Below are 22,991 nucleotides of genomic sequence, written 5' to 3' on the forward strand. Positions count from 1 at the left end.
GAGAGAAGCTGTTCACCTGCTGTGTGTGTGGAAAAGGATTCACTGATTCATCCAAGCGACTGAAACAGCAGCGAGTTCACACCGGGGAGAGACCATTTGCCTGAACTGAGTGTGGGAAGGGATTCACTCATATATCCACCCTACTGAGACACCAGCGAGTTCACACTGACAAAATACCTTTTAAATGTCTGCACTGTGGGAAGTTCTTTAAAAGCTCTGGAAAACGGATGTACCATCAACATGTTCACACTGATGAGAGACATTTTAAATGCCCAGACTATGTGAAATGTTATAAAGTCTCCTGGGAGCTGATGGCCCATCAACATATTCACACTGATGAGAGACCGTTCAGGTGCTCTCGCTGTGTGACTGGGTTCAGGCGATCATCTCAACTCACTGTCCACCAGCGAATTCACACTGGGGAGAGGCCATTCATCTGATTGTGGGAAGGGATTCATGCAGTCATCCGCCTTGCTGAAATACTAGTGGGATCATATTGGGGTGGTACAGTAGCACAGTGGGTAGCACTGTTGCTTCATAGTGCCAGGGTCTCAGGTTCGATTCCCGGCTTGGGTCACTGTCTATGTGGAGTCTGCACGTTCTCCCCGTGTCTGCGTGGGTTTCCTCCGGGTGCTCCGGTTTCCTCCCATGAGTCCCGAAAGAGATGAACATAGAATAATACAAGAGCAGCACGATGGCGCAGTGGTAGCATTGCAGTCTCACGGCACCGAGGTCCCAGGTTCAATCCCAGCTCTGGGTCACTGTCCGTGTGGAGTTTCCACATTCTTCCCGTGTTTGCGTGGGTGTCACCCCCACAACCCAAAAGATGTGCATGGTAGGTGGATTGAACATGCTAAATTGCCCCTTAATTGGAAAAGGTGAATTGGGTACTCTAAATTTTAAAAAAAACAGAACAATACAGCACAGGAACAGGCCCTTCGGCCCTCCAAGCCTGCGCCGACCCTGGTACCTGCCTAAACTAAAACTGTCTGCACCTATGGAGTCCATATCCTTCCATTCCCACCCTATTCATATATTTATCTAGTTGTCCCTTAAATGCCGCGACGGTACCGGCTCCCACCACCTCCCCAGGCAGCACGTTCCATATATTTCCCACCCTGTGTAAAAAACCTGCTCTGCACATCTGTTCTGAACATTTCCCCGTGCACTTTAAACCTATGTCCCCGAGTACTTGGCTCTCCTACCCTAGGAAAGAGCACCTGACTATCCACTCTGTCCATACCACTCATAATCTTGTAAACCTCTATCAGCTCGCCTCTCAACCTCCGTCGTTCCAGTGAGAACTGACCGAGTTTATCTAACGTGCTGTTGGGTAATTTGGACATTCTGAATTCTCCCTCCGTGTACCCGAACAGACGGCAGAATGTGGCGACTCGGGGCTTTTCACTTCATTGCAATGTTAATGTGAGCTTACTTGTGACAAGAGATTATTATTAAAGACAGACCTTTCAAATGTCTAAACTGTGGGAAATTCTATAAAACGTCCGGGGAACTGATGCCCCATCAGCTTGTTCACTGATGAGAGACCGTTCAGGTGCTCTCACTGTGGGACGAGATTCATGCGATCGGAGCAACTCACTGTACACCGGCGAATTCACACTGGGGAGATCCAATATTTCCTCATAGTTAAAATTCTCCATCCCTGGTAACATCATCATAAATCTCCTCTGCAGCAGGCAGCATGAGGTCCCAGGTTCGATCCCGACTCTGGGTCACTGTCCGTGCGGAGTTTGCACATTCTCCCCCCGTTTGCGTGGGTTTCACCCCCACAACACAAAGTTGTGCAGGGTAGGTCGATTGGCCAAAATAAATTGCCCCTTAATTGGAAAAATTAATTGGGAACTCTAAATTTAAATAAATAAATAAATAAATCTCCTCTGCAGTCTCTCTCGTGTGATCACATCCTTCATGTAATATGGCTGTGGTCTAACTGGTGTTTGATGCAGTTCCAGCACAATCTCCCTGTTCTCATAATCTCAGCCCTCGGCTACCAAAGGAAACTATCCCACCTGCCTTCCTAAGCACTGAAGAGAGAGAGTGATTGGCAGCTGAGAGAGACAGAGGGAGAGAGAGGAAGCAGAGGGAGTGAGAGGCACCAGAGAGAAAGGAGCACCAGAGACTGAGAGAGGCAGGAGAGAGAGAGGAGAGAAGAGAGAGACAGTCTAGTCAGTAACAAAAATAAGTGATGGAATTGAGTTCAGACATGGATCTGCATGAACTGACACCACTTTACTGACAGATTGACATGGTAGTTACTTTACTTGAATCAATGTTATTCAATTTTGAATAAAGGCTAAGATTAACTATATCACAATCACCCAGTATCAACTAGGTCTCCTGTTTAATACAGAACAGGATTAAACCCAGTGTCCAATATTCGAGGTCTATGTGGCTGTTGGATGCCTGGTTTCACTGGACAGCTGACGAGCCCACAGCTTCACTGAACTCGTCTACCCAGGGTCTGTTTCTAAACCCTCATCACAACATATTACCTGGTTAGCTATTGCATATATCATCATGGTCAGACACCTCACACAAAGCTCAACCAGAAACAACGGTTCTTCTTTCTACTCATCCCAGCTCCTACAATGGGTCACAGCATCTCCAGCCCTCAGCTCTGTTACTGGGCTGTCATTGACATGAGCAACAAAGAGACAGCAAGTTGCCTGAGGCTGAATGGGAAGTTGAAACTTGTGACTCAAAACCAACTGTGTAAGATCTCTGAAAAGATCAGGAATTTTAAAAGATAAATTCTATACCCAGTGAACAAATTAATGAGACATAAGACAAAAACATCATGTTTTATGATTTTTACTGCAACAAACTAGAAGCAACAATGCCTAAACACTATTTTTATAGGGAACGTATCCCTTAAACTACAAATAGAATGTAGCCCTTTTACTTTTAAGACAATCAAAAATCACACTCCATGGTTTTGTCGCTGAAGTTGTCACTCAATTCTCCTGGAACCAGCCCAATGTGATTCTTCATTCCTGTGTTTACTTCCATTCTGTTCCTTTGCCTGACTGGCAATCCTTCACCCCAGAAGTGTCTTTTGCAGTGATAGTTTTCCTGATGATATTCAGGTCCTGATAAACCAAGTGACTCTTCCAAATCCTGACGTGACGTTCGTTTTTTTTCTGCAAATCTTCATCTAATATCCTGTAAAAGGAATTTATAAATGGAAATTGAGAACAGGCAATTCTAGTTTCCATCCAACACACTCTCCCTCCATTCTCACTCTGTAATGTTCATCCTCCTAATTCTCTAAAGGTGCTGATTCAGGCTGACTGACAGATCCCTGCTCACTGCTTCCCATCTTGGAGAGGCCTGAAAAGCTCCATGCAGACTGCCAGACATAAATATGTCTATATTACTGAACTCAAAATGTGTGGAACATATAGACTAGATTCACTTCCTTTCTCTACAGTTGCTGCAAGTTACCAATGACCCCTCAGGATGAGAAAAGAAATGGAAAGATGAAGTAGACTTGGAGCGGCTGCTGCCTCTTGTGGGGCATTCCAGAACAAGAGGTAATAGTCTCACGGTAAGCGGTAGCAAATTCAAAACAGTTTTAATTAAAAAAAATTTTTTTTTAGAGTAACCAATTATTTTTTTTTCCAATTAAGGGGCAATTTAGTGTGGCCAATTCACCAACTCTGCACATCTTTGGGTTGTGGGGGTGAAACCTACGCAGACACGGGGAGAAAGTGCAAATTCCACACAGACAGTGACCCGGGGCCGGGATCGAACCCAGGTCCTCAGCACCGTAGACAGCAGTGCTAACCACTGGTCCACAGTGCTGCCCTATTCAAAACAGAGTTGAGGAAAAACTGTTTCTCCCAAGGGCTGTGAATATGTGGAATTCACTACCCCAGAGTGCGGTGGAGCTGGGACAGTGAGTAAATTTAGAGTTGGACAGATTTTTAATCGGGTTCAATGGTTCTGAAGAACTCTCAGGACAGTGGAGATAAGGCCAGGATGAGATCAGCCATGACCGAATGGCAGAGCAGACTCGATGGGCCAAATGGCCTAATTCTGCTCCTATATCTTATGAACTTCTGGTTAAAGTCCAACAGGTTTATTTCGATGTCACTAGCTTTCGGAGCTCTGCTCCTTCCTCAGGTGAAGGAGCAGCGCTCCAAAGCTAGTGACATCGAAACAAACCTGTTGGACTTTAACCTGGTGTTGTAAGACTTCTTACTGTGCTCACCCCAGTCCAACGCCGGCATCTCCACATTATGAACTTCTGAAAGGGGGAGACATTGATTTGATTCCCAGATGTTGCCCAGAGGAGGAAGTTTTAGTCTGAAACTCATTGTCCAATCTCCACATTGTGACATCACAAAGGAGCTCATCCTCTAAATCAGCCAATAGGAATCGATCCGCTCCGCGGCGACGTCAATGCATTAGTGCGCACACGCAGGCGCGCGGACGCGCGAGCCCCGTCCCCACCCTTTCTTCTCTCTTCCCCAACACATCCTCGAAACGGTGTCCAGGCAACCGGCTGACAGTTCCGGCCGTCGGTGATGTCCCCCTCCCCTGACCCGGGACTGCGCAAGTCTTAGGGAGAGGGGAAGCTCCGCATGCGCAGGAGAGCTCACTTCCGCTGACCTTTCCGCTCAGATGTTGACCAATGGAAAGACTGGGAGGACCGGAAATAATCTGCCCCTCCGCCAATCAGATGCGGAAGTTGGAAAAGGAGGTTTCTGCGGAGCAAAGCTGTTGTTCCTTGAACCCTGAATGAGCTTGAGCTTCACACAGACTCCTGTCTGCAACATCTGTGAGTAAAACACTTTATTTTCTCCCCCTTTTCTCATTCTCACTTTTAATTGGTCACTTGCAGCAACTGAAGGGAAAGGAAGTGAGGGTGCGGACTCTGCAAAGCTTGGCCCAGGTCTCTCTCTCTCTCTTAAAGACATTGACATCCTTTGCTCCCTCAGCTTGACACATTTATTTGTCTGGCTAAAAGGATGTTCACAATTAAAGGGCTGGTTTCTCCAGGAGATGGCTGGCATTGATGGGGTCAGTAAACAGGCCAAATCCAACCCAGCCAATTACTTCCCTGTCGGAATACTCTCCATCATCAGCAAAGTGATGGAAGGAGTCATCAAAGGTCCTATTAAGTGGCACTTATTCTGCAATAACCTGCTCCTGGACGCTCAGTTTGGGTTCCGCCAGGGTCACTCAGCTCCTGACCTCATTACATCCTTGGTTCAAACTTGGACGAAAGAGCTGACTGCCAAAAGTGAGGTGAGAGTGACTCCCCTTGACATCAAGGCAGCATTTGACCTAGTATGGCATCAAGGAGCCCCAGCTAAACTGGAGTCAATGGGAATCGGGGGATAACTTTCCACTGGTTGGAGTCATACCTGGCACAAAGGAAGATGGTTGTGGTGATTGGAGGTCAATCATCTCAGCTCCATGACATCACTGCAGGAGTTCCTCAGGGCAGTATCCTAGGCCCAACCATCTTCAGCTGTTTCATCAATGATCTCCCTTCCATCATAAGGTGAGAAGTGGTGATGTTTGTGGATGACTGCACAATGTTCAGCACCATTCTCAACTCCTCAGATAATGAAGCAGTCCATGTCCAAATTCAGTAAGACCTGGACAATATCCAGACTTGGGCTGATAAGTGGCAAGTTACATTCGCGCTACACAAGTGCCAGGCAATGACCATCTTCGAAAAGAGAGGATCTAACTACCACCCCTTGACATTCAGTGGCATTCCCATCGCTGACACCCACACAACCAACATCCTGGGGGTTACCATTGATCAAAAACTGAACTGGACTAGCCATATTAATACTGTAGCTACCAGGGCAGATCAAGGGTTGGGAATCCTACGACGAGTAACACGCTTCCTGATACCCCAAAGCCTGTCCACCAGACATCTACAAGCACAAGTCAGGAGTGTAATCGAATGCGCTCCACTTTGCTGGATGAGTGCAGCTCCAACATCAAAGAAGCTCTATCCAGGACAAAGCAGCCTAATTGATTGTACCCCCTTCCATAAACATTCAAATCTTCCACCACCGACAAACAGTAGCAGCCGTGTATACCACCTACAAGATACACTGCAGTAACTCCGAAAGGTTCCTCAGACAGCAACTTCCAAACCCACAACCACTACCATCTAGAAGGACGAGCAGCAGAAACCTGGGAAGCCCACCACCTGGAAGTTCTCCTCCAAGTTACTCACCACCGTGACTTGGAAATATATTGCCATTCCTTCACTGTCCCTGAGGCAACATCCTGCAATTCCCTCCCTAACAGCACAGGGGATGTACCTACACCTCCAGGACTGCAGCAGTTCAAGAAGGCAGCTCACCACTACTTCGGAAGGGCAACTGGGGAAGGGCAATAAATGCCGGCCTAACCAGCATTGTCCACATCCCGTAAATTAATTTTTAAAAATTTAATATTGGACAGAGATATGTCTAGTGTTGTTATATGGTATGTATTGTAGATATTATTGATGGTTCTGTAATAAAATACATGGATTATTATTTCTACTTTTGTAACGTAGTACTGTACCTACATTATATATTTCCAGTTATAGTCATTGCAGCACTGACAGAATCCATTTGGGAACTCAAGTCAATGCTGACTCTCTGTACAGCAATCCAGTCAGTCCCATTCCCCCTCGATATCCCTGTTCACCTGCAAGTTTATTTTCTTCAAGTAACCATCCTATTTTACTTTAAATTATTGATCATCTCGACTTCCACAACCCTTGTGGGCAGTGAGTTCCCTGTCATGACTAAATAAAATTCTTCCTCAGAATTTCCCTACCTCTAATCAGTAAATATACTTATATGGAGATTCTCTACTCTTGTACAGGTTTTAGTGAGTTTAGATTTGTTGATCAGCGCCTTCACGAAAACTGGGAGGGAAAATAAGTGAATACAATCTGTATATTACACACATTTTTCATCCAGTAATATCGACATATATCTGTCTGGCAGCCTGCATGAAGATTTTCAGGTCTCTGTGTCCAGGACAGGAAGCAGTGAGCTTGGATCTGTCAATGAGCCTGAATCAGCACCTTCAGGAGAATTGGGAGGGTGAATATTAGATACAATGAAAATGAAATGAAAATCGCTTATTGTCACAAGTAGGCTTCAAATGAAGGTACTGTGAAAAGCCCCTAGTCGTCACATTCCGGCGCCTGTTCGGGGAGGCTGTTACGGGAATTGAACCGTGCTGCTGGCCTGCCTTGGAGTGTGTGGGATTGAGATTTACAGCATTTCAGGGGAAGAGAGAGGAAAGAATGTTCGATATAAACTAGAATTGTCTGTTCTGAGTTTCTATCCTGTACTAACAATGATTACTATTGTAAAATCTGTTTGCAGGAAGTTCGAACGAGAGGAGTTTGAGGCCGATATCTCAAACTAAATATCACATCAAGAACTGACTGAGTAACTCAATTCTTGGGATCATCGGCCTTTGAATCTAGAAGGAGAAATGTTTGTCTATTCTGTCTGCTTCACGAGATTTTAAACATTAGTGTGTCTGGAAAAGCACTGAGACACAAACACACCCCGTGTGAGACTGTTACAGAGCACTGACTGTGGAAAGAGCATTAACCAGTGACACAATCTGAAAAAGTACTACACCATTCACAGCAGGGAGAGACTGTATAGGTGTTCTGTGTGTGGACGAGGCTTCACTGATTGGCCAACGCGGTGAGACGCAAGATCACCTGGACCATGGAGAAACCATGGAAATGTGAGGATTGTGGGAAGGGATTCACAGCCCCACACGAGCTGGAAAGGCATCAACACAGTCACACTGAAGAGAGACCTTTCACCTCTCAGTGTTTAAAGGGATTCACTGCCATTGGCAGCCTGCGGAGACACGAACGAGTTCACACTGGGGAGAGGCCATTCATCTGCACTGTGTGTGAAAAGGGGTTCACTGACATTGGCAGCCTGCGGAGACACGAACGAGTTCACACCGGGGAGAGGCCATTCATCTGCACTGTGTGTGATAAGGGATTCACTGACATTAGCAGCCTGCGGAGACACGAAAGAGTCCACACTGGAGAGAGGCCTTTCACCTGCTCTCAGTGTGATAAGGGATTCACTGACATTGGCAGCCTGCGGAGACACGAACGAGTTCACACCGGAGAGAGGCCATTCATCTGCACTGTGTGTGATAAGGGATTCACTCATTTACACAACCTGCAGACCCACCAGCGAGTTCACACCGGGGAGAGACCATTCATCTGCACTGTGTGTGATAAGGGATTTACTCGGTTACCCCACCTGCAGAGACACCAGAGAGTTCACACCGGGGAGAAGCCGTTCATCTGCACTGTGTGTGATAAGGGATTCACTCAGTTATCCCACCTGCAGAGACACCAGCGAGTTCACACCGGGGAGAAGCCGTACATCTGCTCTGTGTGTGATATGGGATTCACTCAATTATCCAACCTGCGTAGCCACAATGTCACTCACACCAAGAGCAGGCCCTTTAAATGCTTTGACTGCAGGAAGGGTTTCAAAAGCGCTCAGCTACTGATGTCCCACCAGCGCATTCACACTGAGGAGAGACCGTTCAGCTGCTCTCACTGCACAAAGAGGTTTCAAACATCATCCAGATTGCGGAGACACCAGCGAGTTCACACCGGAAAGAAGCCATTCACCTGCTCTCACTGTGGGGAGGGATTCACTCAGTCGTCCAACATGCTGAAACACCAAAGGGTTCACAGGTGATGTTGGGTTAGATTCTGCTGTTAATCACATCCAGGACTGAACCTGGAGTGGGTGAAAGTGTTTGTCTCCTCGCCAACTCCTGGTGCTCGGACGTGGTGACCCTGGCGAACTACTGCTCCCCGGATCTGGAATACCCGACTGTGAAGTGCCGTCCAAACTACCTTCCATGGGAATTCTCTTCTGCCATCATCACGGCGGTCTACATCCCACCTCAGGCGGAAGTGAAGAAGGCGCTTGATGAATTGTACACCGCACTGCTATAAATAACAATGAAGCAGAATACCCGGAGGCCTTGTTCATCGTGGCCGGGGACTTCAACCAGGCCAACCTCGAGTGTACTGCCAAAATTTCACCAACACATCTCCTGTCCCGACAGGGACCCCAACATCCTTGACTGGAAGTATCGGCAGTATCAAGGTGCTAAAGTACATCCTGTACTTTCCCACTAACCTGCAGACAAAACAGCTGCAACTGTACTGTGTATAAACGTGTGTTATTGTAACTACTCCTTGAGATGCTTCGGTTCGCTGAAGCATTCCCTACATGTTTGTAATAAAGATTCCCAAACTTTACCCAACTCTAGACTCCGAGTGACATTTGTCCCAAAACAGTCTGGTGTCAGGAACAGGATCCACTGACGGCTCTGATTAAAGGAAAGTCCCCGTGGACAGCAGATACCGGGGTGAGTATTGTTTGTTTTATACCACCCGTGTTTAGTTCAGTTTGACTGACCACTGGGGACTCCTCAGAACCTCAGGGAGCTGCTTCTGGTCTGTTTCTTTGACATCCATTCAATGCAATTTCAATAACTGGAACATTTCAGGCAGGGAATTGTCGGTTTTACACCAAGGATATGTTTGGGGGCGATACTGAAGTCCCCGTGACCGAGAGGGTTTTGTAGCTGCCAAAATATGAGGGGATAAAGGCATACGGGAGGTGAAACAGAAAGAGTTAGGCAGTTGGACAGAGTTTGGCGTGTGTTCAGAGGTCCCAGATAGGGGTCAGCCAGCATCATCACATCGATGGATCTGCACAGAAAAGGTCCAACCAGATGGAACTTATAAGGCCCAAGGTGAGGTCAGTGACGCGGGAATTTGAAGAAGTCTTTGGAGAGAAAGAGGTCAGAGTGGACCACAGCGGGAAAGGTAAATTTGAAATTTCTTTGGCCCTTTTCGTGACATTTTCTCGGAACCTTCAGTCAAGAAACATAAAAGCTGCATTTGCGCTGGGGGATCTCCTCCAGAGGGCAGTGTTTCTGCAACCACCTACGGTGCCAGATGGAGATCGAAGACTTTGGAAGTTCAATAAGTTTGTCTATGTTTTGAACAATGTTTCAAGTGTATGGCACTTCTCAGTTAGATCAGTTTTGTCCAAGTCAGGTTGTCCCTACCTGAAGGCAGAAGCTGCCGTGCTTTATTGGTACGAAGGCAGGAAACTCTCGGGCATCTTTATGATGCATGTTGATGGCTGCCTATGTGGTGGTACTAGTGAGTTCCAAAATAATGTTACTGACAGGATCAGAACAACATTTAAGGTTGGAGCCAGGCTTCTGGGACCTTTAAATAAATTGGATTGGAAATCGGGCAGTGTGGGTCTGATGTGACTTTACATCAACAATCTCAGGGAGACAGTATGAACCCTGTCACAGTCAATGGGGCCGGGGCCTCACAGAAAGATGAAGATGTTTCCAAAGCTGGGACTGAGCTGCTGCAAAGTTGAATTGATGAATGGGGCCCACAGGCAAGGCTGGATACAAGTTTTGATGTCTTCGAGCTGAGTTCTGTAATGAAACATCCAGAGGGCAAGGATATTTAACGGGCAAACAAAACATTAAAAAATACAAGATGGAGAAACGTGTGCTGAAATTTCCATCTTTGAGTGAGCTGCAAAATATAAAATGGATTTTTTTAGTGATGCCTCACTCGGATGAGCCTGGCTCAGTGCCTGTACACTGAGTGATGTATAAGAATCTCTTTCAGCAGAAGAATAGACAAACATTTCTCATTCTAAATTCAAAGGTCGATGATATTCAGCTCCCATGGATCGAGTGACTCTGTCACATTTTGATATGATGTTTGGTGTGAAATTTCTGTCTGTAACTCCTCCCCTTCTAATATCCTGTAAAAGGAGTTTACAAAAGCCATCACTGTTAGTGCAGGATACCCAAATGAAATGTGAAATTCGATCCTATTGTAAGATCCGGGTTTGGCTCCAATCTCAATTGTAACACTCAAATCAATTACATGTCAGACTGTGTTGTGAAAGTTACCTGCAGCTCCTGACTAGTTACAGACCATTCCAGGTACAAGAACATTGTCACAGAATTTATTAAGTTAATTGTAATAAGTACAAAATCACAATAATTAACAAAGGCAGTGGATCAGTCCGTTCACTCTGGATCACCAGCTCTCAGCTTCCAGGTGACTGTGGAGCTGTCTCTTGTTCTGTTGACTGAAGTCTATCCTCTTACTTCATGTTGAGTTGTGCACCGAGCTCGAGAATTGTAGCTCATTAACCCTTTCTAGTACCTACCTCTACGCATGGCTGGTAGTTTCCTGTGGTTCTGATTGGCCCAAGCAGCCCATGATCAGTCCCTGATTGGTTAAATGGGGCACGATCAATGTCTGATTGCTCTCTGAAGGATATCGGTCACCTTGCTGATGTGTGATGTCAGTTTCTCATTGTGGTGTCACTTCCTCATGATTAATATTCGTCAGGCTCATCGTCCTAACTGATGCCTAAAGTCACCCATGATTATTGTGGTACATTAATTACAAGCCTTATTTAATACTTCCTGTACACTCTACCTACAATGTAACTACTGTTAGGAGGCCCATTAACTACTCACACAAGAGACCTTGTAACTTATTATTTCTTATCTCGAGCAAAGCTGATTCCACACCCTTAACGTTCAGGCTAAGTTGATCTCTCTGTACTGAACTAATGTAATCCTTAATGAACAGGAGCAATCCCATCATCTTTTCCGAGCTTCATGCATTCCAATATGTCAAATACCCTTCAACATTTAGATTCCAGCCTTGGTCACCTTTCAAACAAGTCTCTGTAATGTCTATCAGGACACACATTTATCTCTATCCGTGCTGACAATTCTTTTTTTTAAATTTAGAGTACCCAATTCATTTTTCCAATTAAGGGGCAATTTAGCGTGGCCAATCCACCTAGCCTGCACATCTTTCAATTGTGGGGGTGAAACCCACGCAAACACGGGGAGAATGTGCAAACTCCACATGTCAGTGACCCAGAGCCAGGATCGAACCTGGGACCTCGGCGCCGTGAGGCAGCACTGCTAACCACTGCACCACCGTGCTGCCCCATCTGCGCTGACAATTCATCCAATCTCTGTCAAATACTGCGTGCATTTTCAATCCATTTTCAGGGGTTCAATAATCCAATAGGGATTTCAAGTGAAATCTCTTTACCCAGCGAGTTGTGAGAATGTGGAACTCACTACCACAGTGAGTGGTTGAGGTGAACAGCATGAATGCTGCATGAACAGCTGTATCTTGACAAGGGAGAAAGGAATAGAAGGAGATGCTGATGGGGGGAGATGAAGAGGGCTGGGTGGAGGCTCATGCGGAACATAAATACTGACAGAGACCAATTGAGCCGACTGGCCTGGCCCTGTGCTGTAGACTCAATGGAACAGAGACAAATGTATTTATTTTAGATCCACCTGATAAAACTCTTTTCTTGGGATGGAGGCATCACAGGCTGGGTCAGCATTTGTTACCCATTCATAATTGCCCTTGAACTGAGTGGCTTGCTAGGTCATTACAGTGGGGGACAGTTAAGAGTCAACCACATCTGTGTGGCTCTGGAGTCACGTGTGGGCCAGACCAGGTAAGGATGGCAGATTTCTTTCACTGAAGGACATTCGTAAAACAGATGGGTTTTTACAACAATCGACAATGGTTTCATGGTCATCATTAGACTTTGAATTCCAAATTTTTATTGAATTAAAATTTCACCATCTGTCCTGGTGGGATTCGAACCCCAGAATAATACCTGGGTCTCTGGATTACTCGTCCAGTGGCAATACCACTAGGCCACCGCCTCCCCCATACTATCCAGGATAAAATAAATGCAAAGTCATGAGACTGTCCAGAATGTACCTGTTGTGTAGAACCTTGGTCAGACCGCAGCTGGAGGACTGTGTGCAGTTTTACTGCCCTTGTCGCCAGAGGGAAAGGGCAACAAAGGTTCACCAGACTTGTTCCGGGGATGGCAGGACTGCCCTTAGAGGAGAGATTGGAGAAACCTGGCCTGTATCCTCTAGTGTCAAATAATGAGAAGTGATCACAATGAAACCTACAAAATACTGAAAGGAATAGACAGGGGAGGTGCAGGTGAGATGTTTCCCCTGGTTGGGGAGTCTGGAACCAGTGGACACAATTTCAAAATAACGGGGAAGCCACTTAGGACCGGTCTTGGAGGAGATATTTTTTTACTCAAGAGTGTTGTGAATCTTTGGAATTCTCTACCCCAGAGGGCTGTGGAAGCTCAGTCATTGAGTGTGTTTAAAGCAGAGACTGACAGATTTCTAAATACCAATATCACAAAGGGATATGGGGATAGTGTGGGGGACCCAGACTCACTCACTCACTCACACGGACTCACTCACTCACACAGACTCACTCACTCACACAGACTCACTCACTCACCCAAACTCACTCACCCCCACATACTCACTCACCCCCACATACTCACTCACTCACACAGACTCACTCAAGTGGATGATCAGCCATGATCGTATTGAATGTTGGCGCAGGCTCGATGGGCTGAATGGCCAAGTCCTGCTCCTATGTTCCAATGATACAAAGAAAGGTAGGAAAGTGAATTGTGAAGAGGACATAAGGAGGTTACAAGGTGATATAGATAGGTTAAGTGAGTGGAAAAAATATGCAAAATGGAGAATAATGTGGGAAAATGTGAAATTGTCCATTTGGCAGGAAGAATAAAAAAGCTTCTTATCTAAACGGTGAGAGATTGCAGAGCTCTGAGATTCAGAGGGATCTGGGTGTCCAAGAGCATGAATCACAAAAGGCGAGTATACAGGTACAGCAAGTAATTAGGAAAGCTAATAGAATGTTATTGTTTATTGTGGGGGAATTGAATACAAAAGTAGGTTATGCTCCTGTGAGCGGGAATGAATCCAAAAGAATCCCTCGACATTCAGGTCTGCTTCAAACATCAAACAGTTTATTGTTGTAACGCCGGCGGGGAGTAAGCCTCTGGGCAAAGGCAGATACCTCTCCACTGAACAAAGAGAATCATCATCATTTATACAATTTCAAATAGTTAGTCAGCCCAACTCAGCCGGACACGATCCAATCACAATGATTGTAGATTACACACATTGACTGGTAGATCCAATGAAAGTGGTTACTGGGCAGCAGGGAATTGCGTGATCAGCTCATGGACAGCTAGGGGGTTACTCATGAACTCATGATGCCTTCCAGACCCCCTCATCGACCATCCTTGGGTCTCGTGTATACATAACTCACTTATCTTAACCTTGTTACTGGCTGGTACCATTGTCAGAATTCCATAAGAGCATCCCCCTTTGTGAGGGAGAGAGTGAGCTGACTGGTGGCGATTTAATCTGAGGGTCACCACACCTCAGACGAGGGACAATGTTGAGGGGGCGGTAGAATCCAACCCCTGTAATCACTTGTGAACTTGTTTGTGTCTCAGCAGCTGCGATGAATCACGGAATCCCTTCCCACATTCAGAGCAGGTGAACAAACTCTCCCCAGTGTGAACTCGCTGATGTGCCTGCAGATGGGATAACTGAGTGAATCCCTTCCCACACGGAGAGCAGGTGAATGGCTTCTCCCCAATGTGAACTCGCTGGTGTCTCTGTAGGTTGGATAACCGAGTGAATCCCTTCCTACAATGAGAGCAGGCGAATGGCTTCTCCCCAGTGTGAACGCGACGGTGTGCCCGCAGGTTGGATAACAAAGTGAATGTCTTCCCACACTGAGAACAGGTGAATGGCCTCTCCCCAGTGTGAACTCGCTGGTGTGTCTGCAGGTGGGATAACCGAGTGAATGCCTTCCCACACTGGGAGAGCAGGTGAATGGCTTCTCCCCAGTGTGAACTTGCGGGTGTGTCTGCAGGTGGGATAAGCGAGTGAATCCCTTCCCACACTGGGAGCAGGTGAACGGCCTCTCCCCAGTGTGAACTCGCTGATGTGACTGCAAGTTATCGAACCGAGTGAATCCTTTCCCACACTGGGAGCAGGTGAACAACCTCTCCCCAGTGTGAGTTCGCTGGTGTATCTGCAGGCTGATCAACTGAGTGAATCTCTTCCCACACTGAGAGCAGGTGAATGGCCTCTCCCCAGTGTGAATGCGTCGATGAATCTCCAGCGCAGATGGGACTCTGAATCCCTTCCCACAGTCCCCACATTTCCATCGTTTCTCCATATTTTGGGTCTATTTGTGTCTCTCCAGGGCGGACAATCAGTTGACGCCTTGTTCACACACAGAACACGTGTACGGTCTCTTCCTGCTGTTTTTTCAGGCTGTGTAACTGGTTAAATCTCTTTCCACAGTCAGTGCTCTGGAACACTCTCACTCGGGTGTGTGTGTCTCGGTGCTTTTCCAGTCACACTGATGTTTTAAAATCTTCTCAAGCCAACAGACGAGGCAAACATTTCTCCTTCTCGATTCAAAGTCCGATGATGTTCATGCCCTAATGAATCGAGTGACTCAATCTGATCGAGACGCTTAGTTTGAGATATCTGTCTGTAATTCCTCCTTTTCTAATATCCTGTAAAAACAATTTACAAAACATATCAGTGTCAGTACAGGACAGAAACTCAGAACACACGTGGACTTCCGGTTGCGACATGTCGGGAGCGGCCGCATATGAGGCAGCTCTCATCCGGGGACTTTGTTTTCCATCATTTTCACCCGGTCTTTGAGGGGGTTTGGGGATATTTCAAATTTGTCAATGGGATAAAGCTCAATTACTGTGGAAATGTCCAAGAAACCAAGTTTGAAGAAGCCAGCGGGCAAAGAATTGTCATCCGATTCAGATTCTTTTCCAGGCTCATTGAAAACAAAATGGCGGCGGCTGCTGCCGAAGCGAAAGTTATAGTGTTGTCAGTTGAGATGCTCATGGGCATCTTAGCAACAGCCGACTATCTCCGAGGATTTCCCTATATCAACCGAGGAGCCCCCAGCTCCTATTCAATTGATAAACGGTAAAGGGTGCAGGGCATGGGGGTGGCTCTTTCGATGAAGAGCAAGCGGATTGTCTCTTTAGAGGCTAAAATGGTCTTTTGGCTGATAATAACAAATCTCTATGTGCCAAAGTAGACAACTTAGAGAATCGCTTCAGGAGACAAACTCTTTGCGTTATGGGGCTGCTGGAGGGATTGGAGGGCCCGCACCCGACTGAATACACGTCCAGGATGTTTGGGAAGATGGTGGGGAGGGTGAACAGTTGTTCCTTCCTGAGCTGGTTGGGGCCCATCACTCGCTCTGTCAGACGCCTTGCCCAGGAGAGCCACCTCGGGCAATTACCGTCAGGTTCCACAGTTACCGGGATAAGGAACAAGTCCTGAGGTGGGCGAATGATCACCGTAACTACAAATGGGATAGCCATGCCATCAGGCCCCATCAGGATGTGGGGGCGGAGCTGCCAAAAAAGAGGGCGGCATTTATCAAGGCCAAGGCTGCACTTTTCATACGTGGTGTTCGGTTTGGGGTGGTTTACCCCGCACACCTCCCAGTGAGTTGTAATTCAAAAGACCACTACTTTTGAGGCGCTGGATGATGCCGATGCTTTTGTGAGGAAGCTCAGGCTCGGTATAGTTTGTATTATATATGGGGTCTTGTTGTTTTTGGAGAGGGATTGTGGTTTTGGGGTCTTGTTGGGGTTTCTTGTACCAGTTTGTATTTGACTGTTTTTTTTGTGGGGGTGGGGGTTTCCTTTATTTAAAGTTGGGTGCAGGTGGGAGGGGGGGGGGTTGTTATGGTTATTCAGTTTTATATGCCCCGGGGGGGAGCTGCCCTGCGAGCTGAAGAAGGTAGTTAATGGGAACGAAGTGGTGGGGGTAACTGCAGCTCATTAACATAGTATAGGTTTTAGATAATGGGCTGAGTGCGCTGGTTCTGTTTGGGGTTAAGGATTGTTGAGCTAAGGGTCTGGGGGGGTTCTTCGGGCTTTTGGTTGTGGTTTTAATGAGAGGCAGGGAGCTGGGGGATGGGGAGCTGGGGGATGGGGAGCTGGGAGATGGGGAGCTGGGGGATGGGGAGCTGGGGGATGGGGAGCTGGGGGATGGGGAGCTGGGGGATGGGGAGCTGGGGGATGGGGAGCTGGGGGATGGGGAGCTGGGGGATGGGGAGCTGGGGGATGGGGAGCTGGGGGATGGGGAGCTGGGGGATGGGGAGCTGGGGGATGGGGAGCTGGGGGATGGGGAGCTGGGGGATGGGGAGCTGGGGGATGGGGAGCTGGGGGATGGGGAGCTGGGGGATGGGGAGCTGGGGGATGGGGAGCTGGGGAAGGTTTATCGACAGCGACTACAGCTTGCTCTTTGCTCTGTTTTGTTGGGGGCCTGGTGGCCGACTCAGGTGGGCTCGATGCCGATACTTTTTCAGTCATTTTAGAATGATCTCTTTTGGTGGATATGGCTGACTGGGGTATGGGGTGGGTGGGGGTAAACCCTCAATCCGACTGGCCATTTGGAATGTGAGGATGTGAGGGGGTTGAACGGTCTAGTGAAGAGATCAGGGATATTCGCTTATGTGAGGAGTTTGAATGCGGATGTGGTGTTTTTGCTGGAGAGCCATTTGCGGGTCAGGATCCGACACGGTTACGGAAGGCTTGGGTGGGACAGATGTAGGTCCCAGGGGACCGCAGTGTTGATAAGTAAAAGCGTTTCTTTTTCAGCTTTTCGAATTCTGACAGATCCGAATGGGAGACACGTGATTGTCAGTGGGTCTTTGGTGGGCACCTTGATAGTCCCAGTACATGTGTCCACTCCGAATTGGGACGATCACAGTTTATATTAATAAATTACTGACCTCTATTCCTGACTTGGACACACATCAGCTAATCTTGGGGGGAGACTTTAATTGTGTTTTGGATCCTAGTCTGACCGATCTATGCCCAGGTCTGTGATTCCTTCGGGGTGGCCAAAGTGGTGGTGACTTTCATAAGACCATATGACATAGGAGCAGAATTAGGCCACTCGGCCCATCGAGTCTGCTCCGCCATTCAATCATGGCTGATATTTTCTCATCCCCATTCTCCTGCGTTCTCCCCATAACCCCTGATCCCCTTATTAATCAAGAACCCATCTAACTTAATGGAGCAGATTGGGGGGCAGAAATTCATACCTTGGATCCGTTTGTTAAAAGGCCTCCACCACTAGTGTTTATACAAATATGCTGAGCTCAGGTTATTTTCAGTTGGATAGGGGCACAAGGCAGTGTTGCCCACTGTCTCTGCTTCTGCTTGCCTTGGGGTGGCATGGTGGCACAGTGGTTAGCACTGCTGCCTCACAGCACCATGGACCCGGGTTCAATTCCAGCCTTGGGTGACTGTCTGTGTGGAGTTTGCACTTTCTCCTCGTATCTGAGTGGGGTTCCTCCTGGAGCTCCGGTTTCCTCCCACAGTCCAAAGATGTTCAGGTGAGGTGGACCGGTCGTGATAAACATCCCCCTAGTGTCCAAAAGGGGGTGGTTGGGTTACAGGAATAGGGTAGAGGTGTGGGCCTAGGTAGGATGCTCTTTCAGAGGGGCGGTGCAGACTTGATGGGCCGAATTGCCTCCTTCTGTACTGTAGGAATTCGATAATACTGTGAATAAAGCCATTGGCTACTATGTTGAGGTTTTCCGGGTGATGGACAGGGTTAGAGCGGCGAGGGAGAGAGCACAGGGTGTCCCTGTATGCAGATGATCTGCTTCTTTATATCATGGACCCAGTCTCCATGATGGATGAGATAATGAAGCTTCTGTGGAGTTTTGACTCCTTTTCTGGGTACAGAGTAAATCCGGACAAGAGCTCATATTATCTGGTGATCCCCCAGAGAGGGGGGCTGACCTGGGGATGTTGCCTTTTAACCTTGCCAGATCCAGCTTGGTTATCTGGGAATCCAGGTAGCCCACGAGTGGGCCTCTCTTCAGAAATGTCAGTTTGCTCGGCTGGTTAATGAGGTCAGGGCAGATTTGCAGAGGTGGCAACCTCCCACTGTCTTTGGCCGACAGGGTTCAGATGGTTAACATGAACATCCTTCCGAGGTTGCTGTTTCCTTTCCAATGTCTCCCTATCTTTTATCTTTCTTCCCAAATCATCCAATGTTAAAATCAATACGCTGATTACTTCTTTCATTTGGGTGGGAAGGACCCCGAGGATTTGCAGGACATTCCTGCAGAGAGAGAGAGACAGGCTTAGCCATATTTCATCTGTTTAAGAAGGGTAGCAAGGATAATCCAGGGAACTACAGGCCGGTGAGCGTTACATCAGTGATAGGGAAATTACTGGAGAGAATTCTTCGAGACAGGATCTACTCCCATTTGGAAGCAAATGGACGTATTAGTGAGAGGCAGCATGGTTTTGTGAAGGGGAGGTCGTGTCTCACTAACTTTATAGAGTTTTTCGAGGAGGTCACAAAGATGATTGATATAGGTAGGGCAGTGGATGTTGTCTATATGGACTTCAGTAAGGCCTTTGACAAGGTCCCTCATGGTAGACTAGTACAAAAGGTGAAGTCACACGGGATCAGGAGTGAGCTGGCAAGGTGGATACAGAACTGGCTAGGTCATAGAAGGCAGAGAGGAGCAATGGAAGGATGCTTTTCTAATTGGAGGGCTGTGACTAGTGGTGTTCCGCACGGATCAGTGCTGGGACCTTTGCTGTTTGTAGTATATATAAATGATTTGGAGGAAAATGTAACTAGTCTGATTAGTAAGTTTGCAGACGACACAAAGGTTGGTGGAATTGCGGATAGCGATGAGGACTGTCAGAGGATACAGCAGGATTTAGATTGTTTTGGAGACTTGGGCGGAGAGATGGCAGATGGAGTTTAATCCGGACAAATGTGAGGTAATGCATTTTGGAAGGTCTAATGCAGGTAGGGAATATACAGTGAATGGTAGACCCCTCAAGAGTATTGAAAGTCAGAGAGATCTAGGTGTACAGGTCCACACACAGGTCACTGAAAGGGGCAACACAGGTGGAGAAGGTAGTCAAGAAGGCATGCAGTATGCTTGCCTTCATTGGCCGGGGCATTGAGTATAAGAATTGGCAAGTCATGTTGCAGCTGTATAGAACTTTAGTTAGGCCACACTTGGAGTATAGTGTTCAATTCTGATCGCCACACTACCAGAAGGATGTGGAGGCTTTAGAGAGGGTGCAGGAGAGATGTACCAGAATGTTGCCTGGTATGGAGGGCATTAGCTATGAGGAGCGGTTGAATAAACTCGGTTTGTTCTCACTGGAACGACGGAGGTTGAAGGGCGATCTGATAGAGATCTACAAAATTGTGAGGGGCATAGACAGAGTGGATAGTCAGAGGCTTTTCCCCAGGGTAGAGGGGTCAATTACTAGGGGGCATAGGTTTAAGGTGCGAGGGGCAAGGTTTAGAGTAGATGTACGAGGCAAGTTTTTTTACACAGAGGGTAGTGGGTGCCTGGAACTCACTACCGGAGGAGGTGGTGGAAGCAGGGACGATAGTGACATTTAAGGGGCATCTTGACAAATACATGAATAGGATGGGAATAGAGGGATACGGACCCAGGAAGTGTAGAAGATTGTAGTTTAGTCGGGCAGCATGGTCGGCACAGGCTTGGAGGGCCGAAGGGCCTGTTCCTGTGCTGTACTTTTCTTTGTTCTATTATTGGGCAGCCAATATTGAAAGGGTGCTGGGGTTATTCAGAGATCTGAATTCTATATGGGGGCAGATGGAGACAGGCACTTGTCAGGGTCCAGTTTACGGGCCTTGGTTAATGCATTGCTTCCGTTTTCTCCTATGAAATTTACCTTGAGCCCTGTGGTGGTGGCTACACTGAAGGTTTGGAGACAGTTCAGGCAACGCTATTGGCTCAGCTCAATATTGTTGTTGGCCCCTCTCTATGGGACTCACCACTTTTTGCCTACGGATTTAGATTTAGGTCCTGGAGGAGGGAAGCTCTGGAGAAGTTTGGTGACTTGTTTGTGAACGGCAGGTTTATTGGTTTTGATGAACTGGTGGAAAAATTACAACTCGCGAGCTCTAATTTTCTTAGATGCATGATTTCCTACGTAAGGAGATCTCGGCGTTTCCTTTAGCACCCCTGCCGTCTCTGATGATTTGGATTCTATCTCTTGCTGACGTGGGTGAGGGTAGGATTTCAGATATCTACAGTCTGCAGAGCAAGCTCCACTGAATGAGGTGAGGAGAAAGTGGAAGGGTGAATTGGATCTGGTTTCTGTGGAGGGGGTGTGGAGTGAGAATGTACAGGGTCAACACAACCTCCTCCTGTGTTAAGTGGAGCTTGACAGGGGGCATCTGACTAGGTTGTGTGGTTTTGTTCTCGGGGGTGGAAGACAGGTGAGCTTGGTGTTCTCGGGTCTGGCGAATCATAAAAGGTACCATCCTTTTAGCCAGACAAATAAATGTGTCAAGCTGAGGGAGCAAAGGATGTCAATGTCTTTGAGAGAGAGAGAGACCTGGGCCAAGCTTTGCAGAGTCTGCACCCTCCCTGGATTCACTTCCTTTCCCTTCAGTTGCTGCAAGTCACCAATTAAAGATCAGAATGAGAAAATAAATGGAAAGGGGGAGGAAAGAAACTGTTTTACTCACAGATGTTGAAGACAAGAGGAAGTATCAGTCTGGGTAAAGCTCAATATTCATTCACACAAAGCCCGCGCTCTGATTGGCTGGAGGGCAAAAGTCCTTCCGGTGGCCCACTCTTTCCTTTCGTCAACATTTCAGCGGGAAGTCAGGGCGGGGGGAGGGTCTCTGCACATGCGCAGCTGCCTCTCTGTTATGGACATGCGCATTACCGGTCGACGTTTGGAAGCAAGCGGAATTGTCGGTGTTTGGAGCATGCGCATTCGGAATAATGGGCCTGTTCGTTTTGGAAAGCCCGAGCAAAACTAAGGAGGTGGGTGGAAAGATTTGGAAATACTCTGTGGAGCCGCAAAACCTGATGAATAGTTGTCAGCTCCCTGATTCTGGTTCGGGAAATTCTTTCCCAGGTCCAGGCTCAAGTTAATGCCCAAAATATTTGTTCAGTGAGTGGAGGAAGGGGAGGGGAAAACAATCAGGTTAGACCCCGCCCCTCATTCACTCTGACTGGCTGCAGGTCCGAGCGGCTGTCTCCGTCCTCTAGCCCCGCCCCTCATTCTCTCTGATTGACTGGAGGACCGAGCGGCTCTCTGAGTCCTCCAGACCCGCCCCTCATTCACTGCGTGCTGGAGGACCATGCGTCTGTCTCAGTCCTCCAGCGCCGCACCTCATTAACTCTGACTGGCTGGAGGGCCAAGCGGCAGTCTCAGTCCTCCAGGCCCGCCCCTCATTATCTCTGATTGACTGGAGGACCAGTCGGCTCTCAGTCATCCAGCCCCGCCTCTCATTCACTCTGATTGGCTGGAGGACCAGTCGGCTCTCAGTCCTCCAGCTCCGATCCGTTACCTGGAGACTGGGCAGCGCATTCCCAACGTAAGATATTCAAATTCCGGCTCCAAAATCACACCCTGGCGAGTAGGCCGTGAATCCCCAAGGAAAGGTTTTTTCATTGAGCTCCGAAAATCCGGACCTCTCAGTCCACTCCCTGGAAACTAGGCCGTGAATCCCCCAGGAAAGGTCTTTATACTGACTGCTCCGAGACTCTGCCCCTCCAAGTCCGCTCCCTGAAGACAGGGAGAAAGAGGCGTTAGAGACTCGGTATTGGGGAATGAGAGAGGAAAGAATGTTCTCCAGGAACTAGAATTGTCTGTTCTGAATTTCTATCCTGTGCTGACAGTGATGTCTTTTGTAAACTCCTTTTACAGGATATGAGAAGAGGAGGAATTATAGACAGAAATCTCAAACGTAACGTCTCGATCTGACAGTCACCAGATTCCTTGGGAATCTGACTATCATCAGCCTTTGAATCTACAAGGGAAGAAGAACTGTTTGCCTAATCTGACAGCCTCTAAAGGATTTTAAACATCATTGTGACTGGAAAAGCACTGAGACCCCCCCCCCCCCCCCATGAATCAACATTGTGCCATTCACAGCGGGGAGTG

General features: G+C 47.6%; 1 protein-coding gene and 2 long non-coding RNA genes across 3 annotated transcripts; 1 reads left to right on the forward strand and 2 right to left on the reverse strand.

Annotated features, from left to right (window-relative positions):
• Positions 1-2,816: 2,816 nt before the first annotated feature.
• Positions 2,817-4,470, reverse strand: LOC140420363 (uncharacterized). Its single transcript, XR_011946312.1, has 2 exons — positions 4,235-4,470; positions 2,817-3,183 (listed from the first exon to the last, which is right to left on the reverse strand). It is a non-coding gene; the product is annotated as an uncharacterized lncRNA (long non-coding RNA).
• Positions 4,471-4,517: 47 nt separating this feature from the next.
• LOC140420358 (uncharacterized) lies at positions 4,518-9,321 on the forward strand. Its single transcript, XM_072504370.1, has 2 exons — positions 4,518-4,804; positions 7,380-9,321. The coding sequence occupies exon 2, from the start codon at positions 7,737-7,739 to the stop codon at positions 8,742-8,744; it is 1,008 nt and encodes a 335-aa protein (XP_072360471.1). The 5' UTR covers positions 4,518-4,804; positions 7,380-7,736; the 3' UTR covers positions 8,745-9,321.
• Positions 9,322-13,942: 4,621 nt separating this feature from the next.
• On the reverse strand, positions 13,943-21,778 carry LOC140420368 (uncharacterized). Its single transcript, XR_011946319.1, has 3 exons — positions 21,562-21,778; positions 18,116-19,146; positions 13,943-15,539 (listed from the first exon to the last, which is right to left on the reverse strand). It is a non-coding gene; the product is annotated as an uncharacterized lncRNA (long non-coding RNA).
• Positions 21,779-22,991: the final 1,213 nt, after the last annotated feature.

Source organism: Scyliorhinus torazame, chromosome 5 (assembly GCF_047496885.1).
Source record: "Scyliorhinus torazame isolate Kashiwa2021f chromosome 5, sScyTor2.1, whole genome shotgun sequence".
In the NCBI taxonomy this organism is placed as follows: domain Eukaryota; kingdom Metazoa; phylum Chordata; class Chondrichthyes; order Carcharhiniformes; family Scyliorhinidae; genus Scyliorhinus; species Scyliorhinus torazame.

Bases quoted from the DNA above. Each gene is read 5' to 3' on its own strand.
- LOC140420358 (XM_072504370.1), top strand. From the start codon at position 7,737: ATGGAGAAACCATGGAAATGTGAGGATTGTGGGAAGGGATTCACAGCC.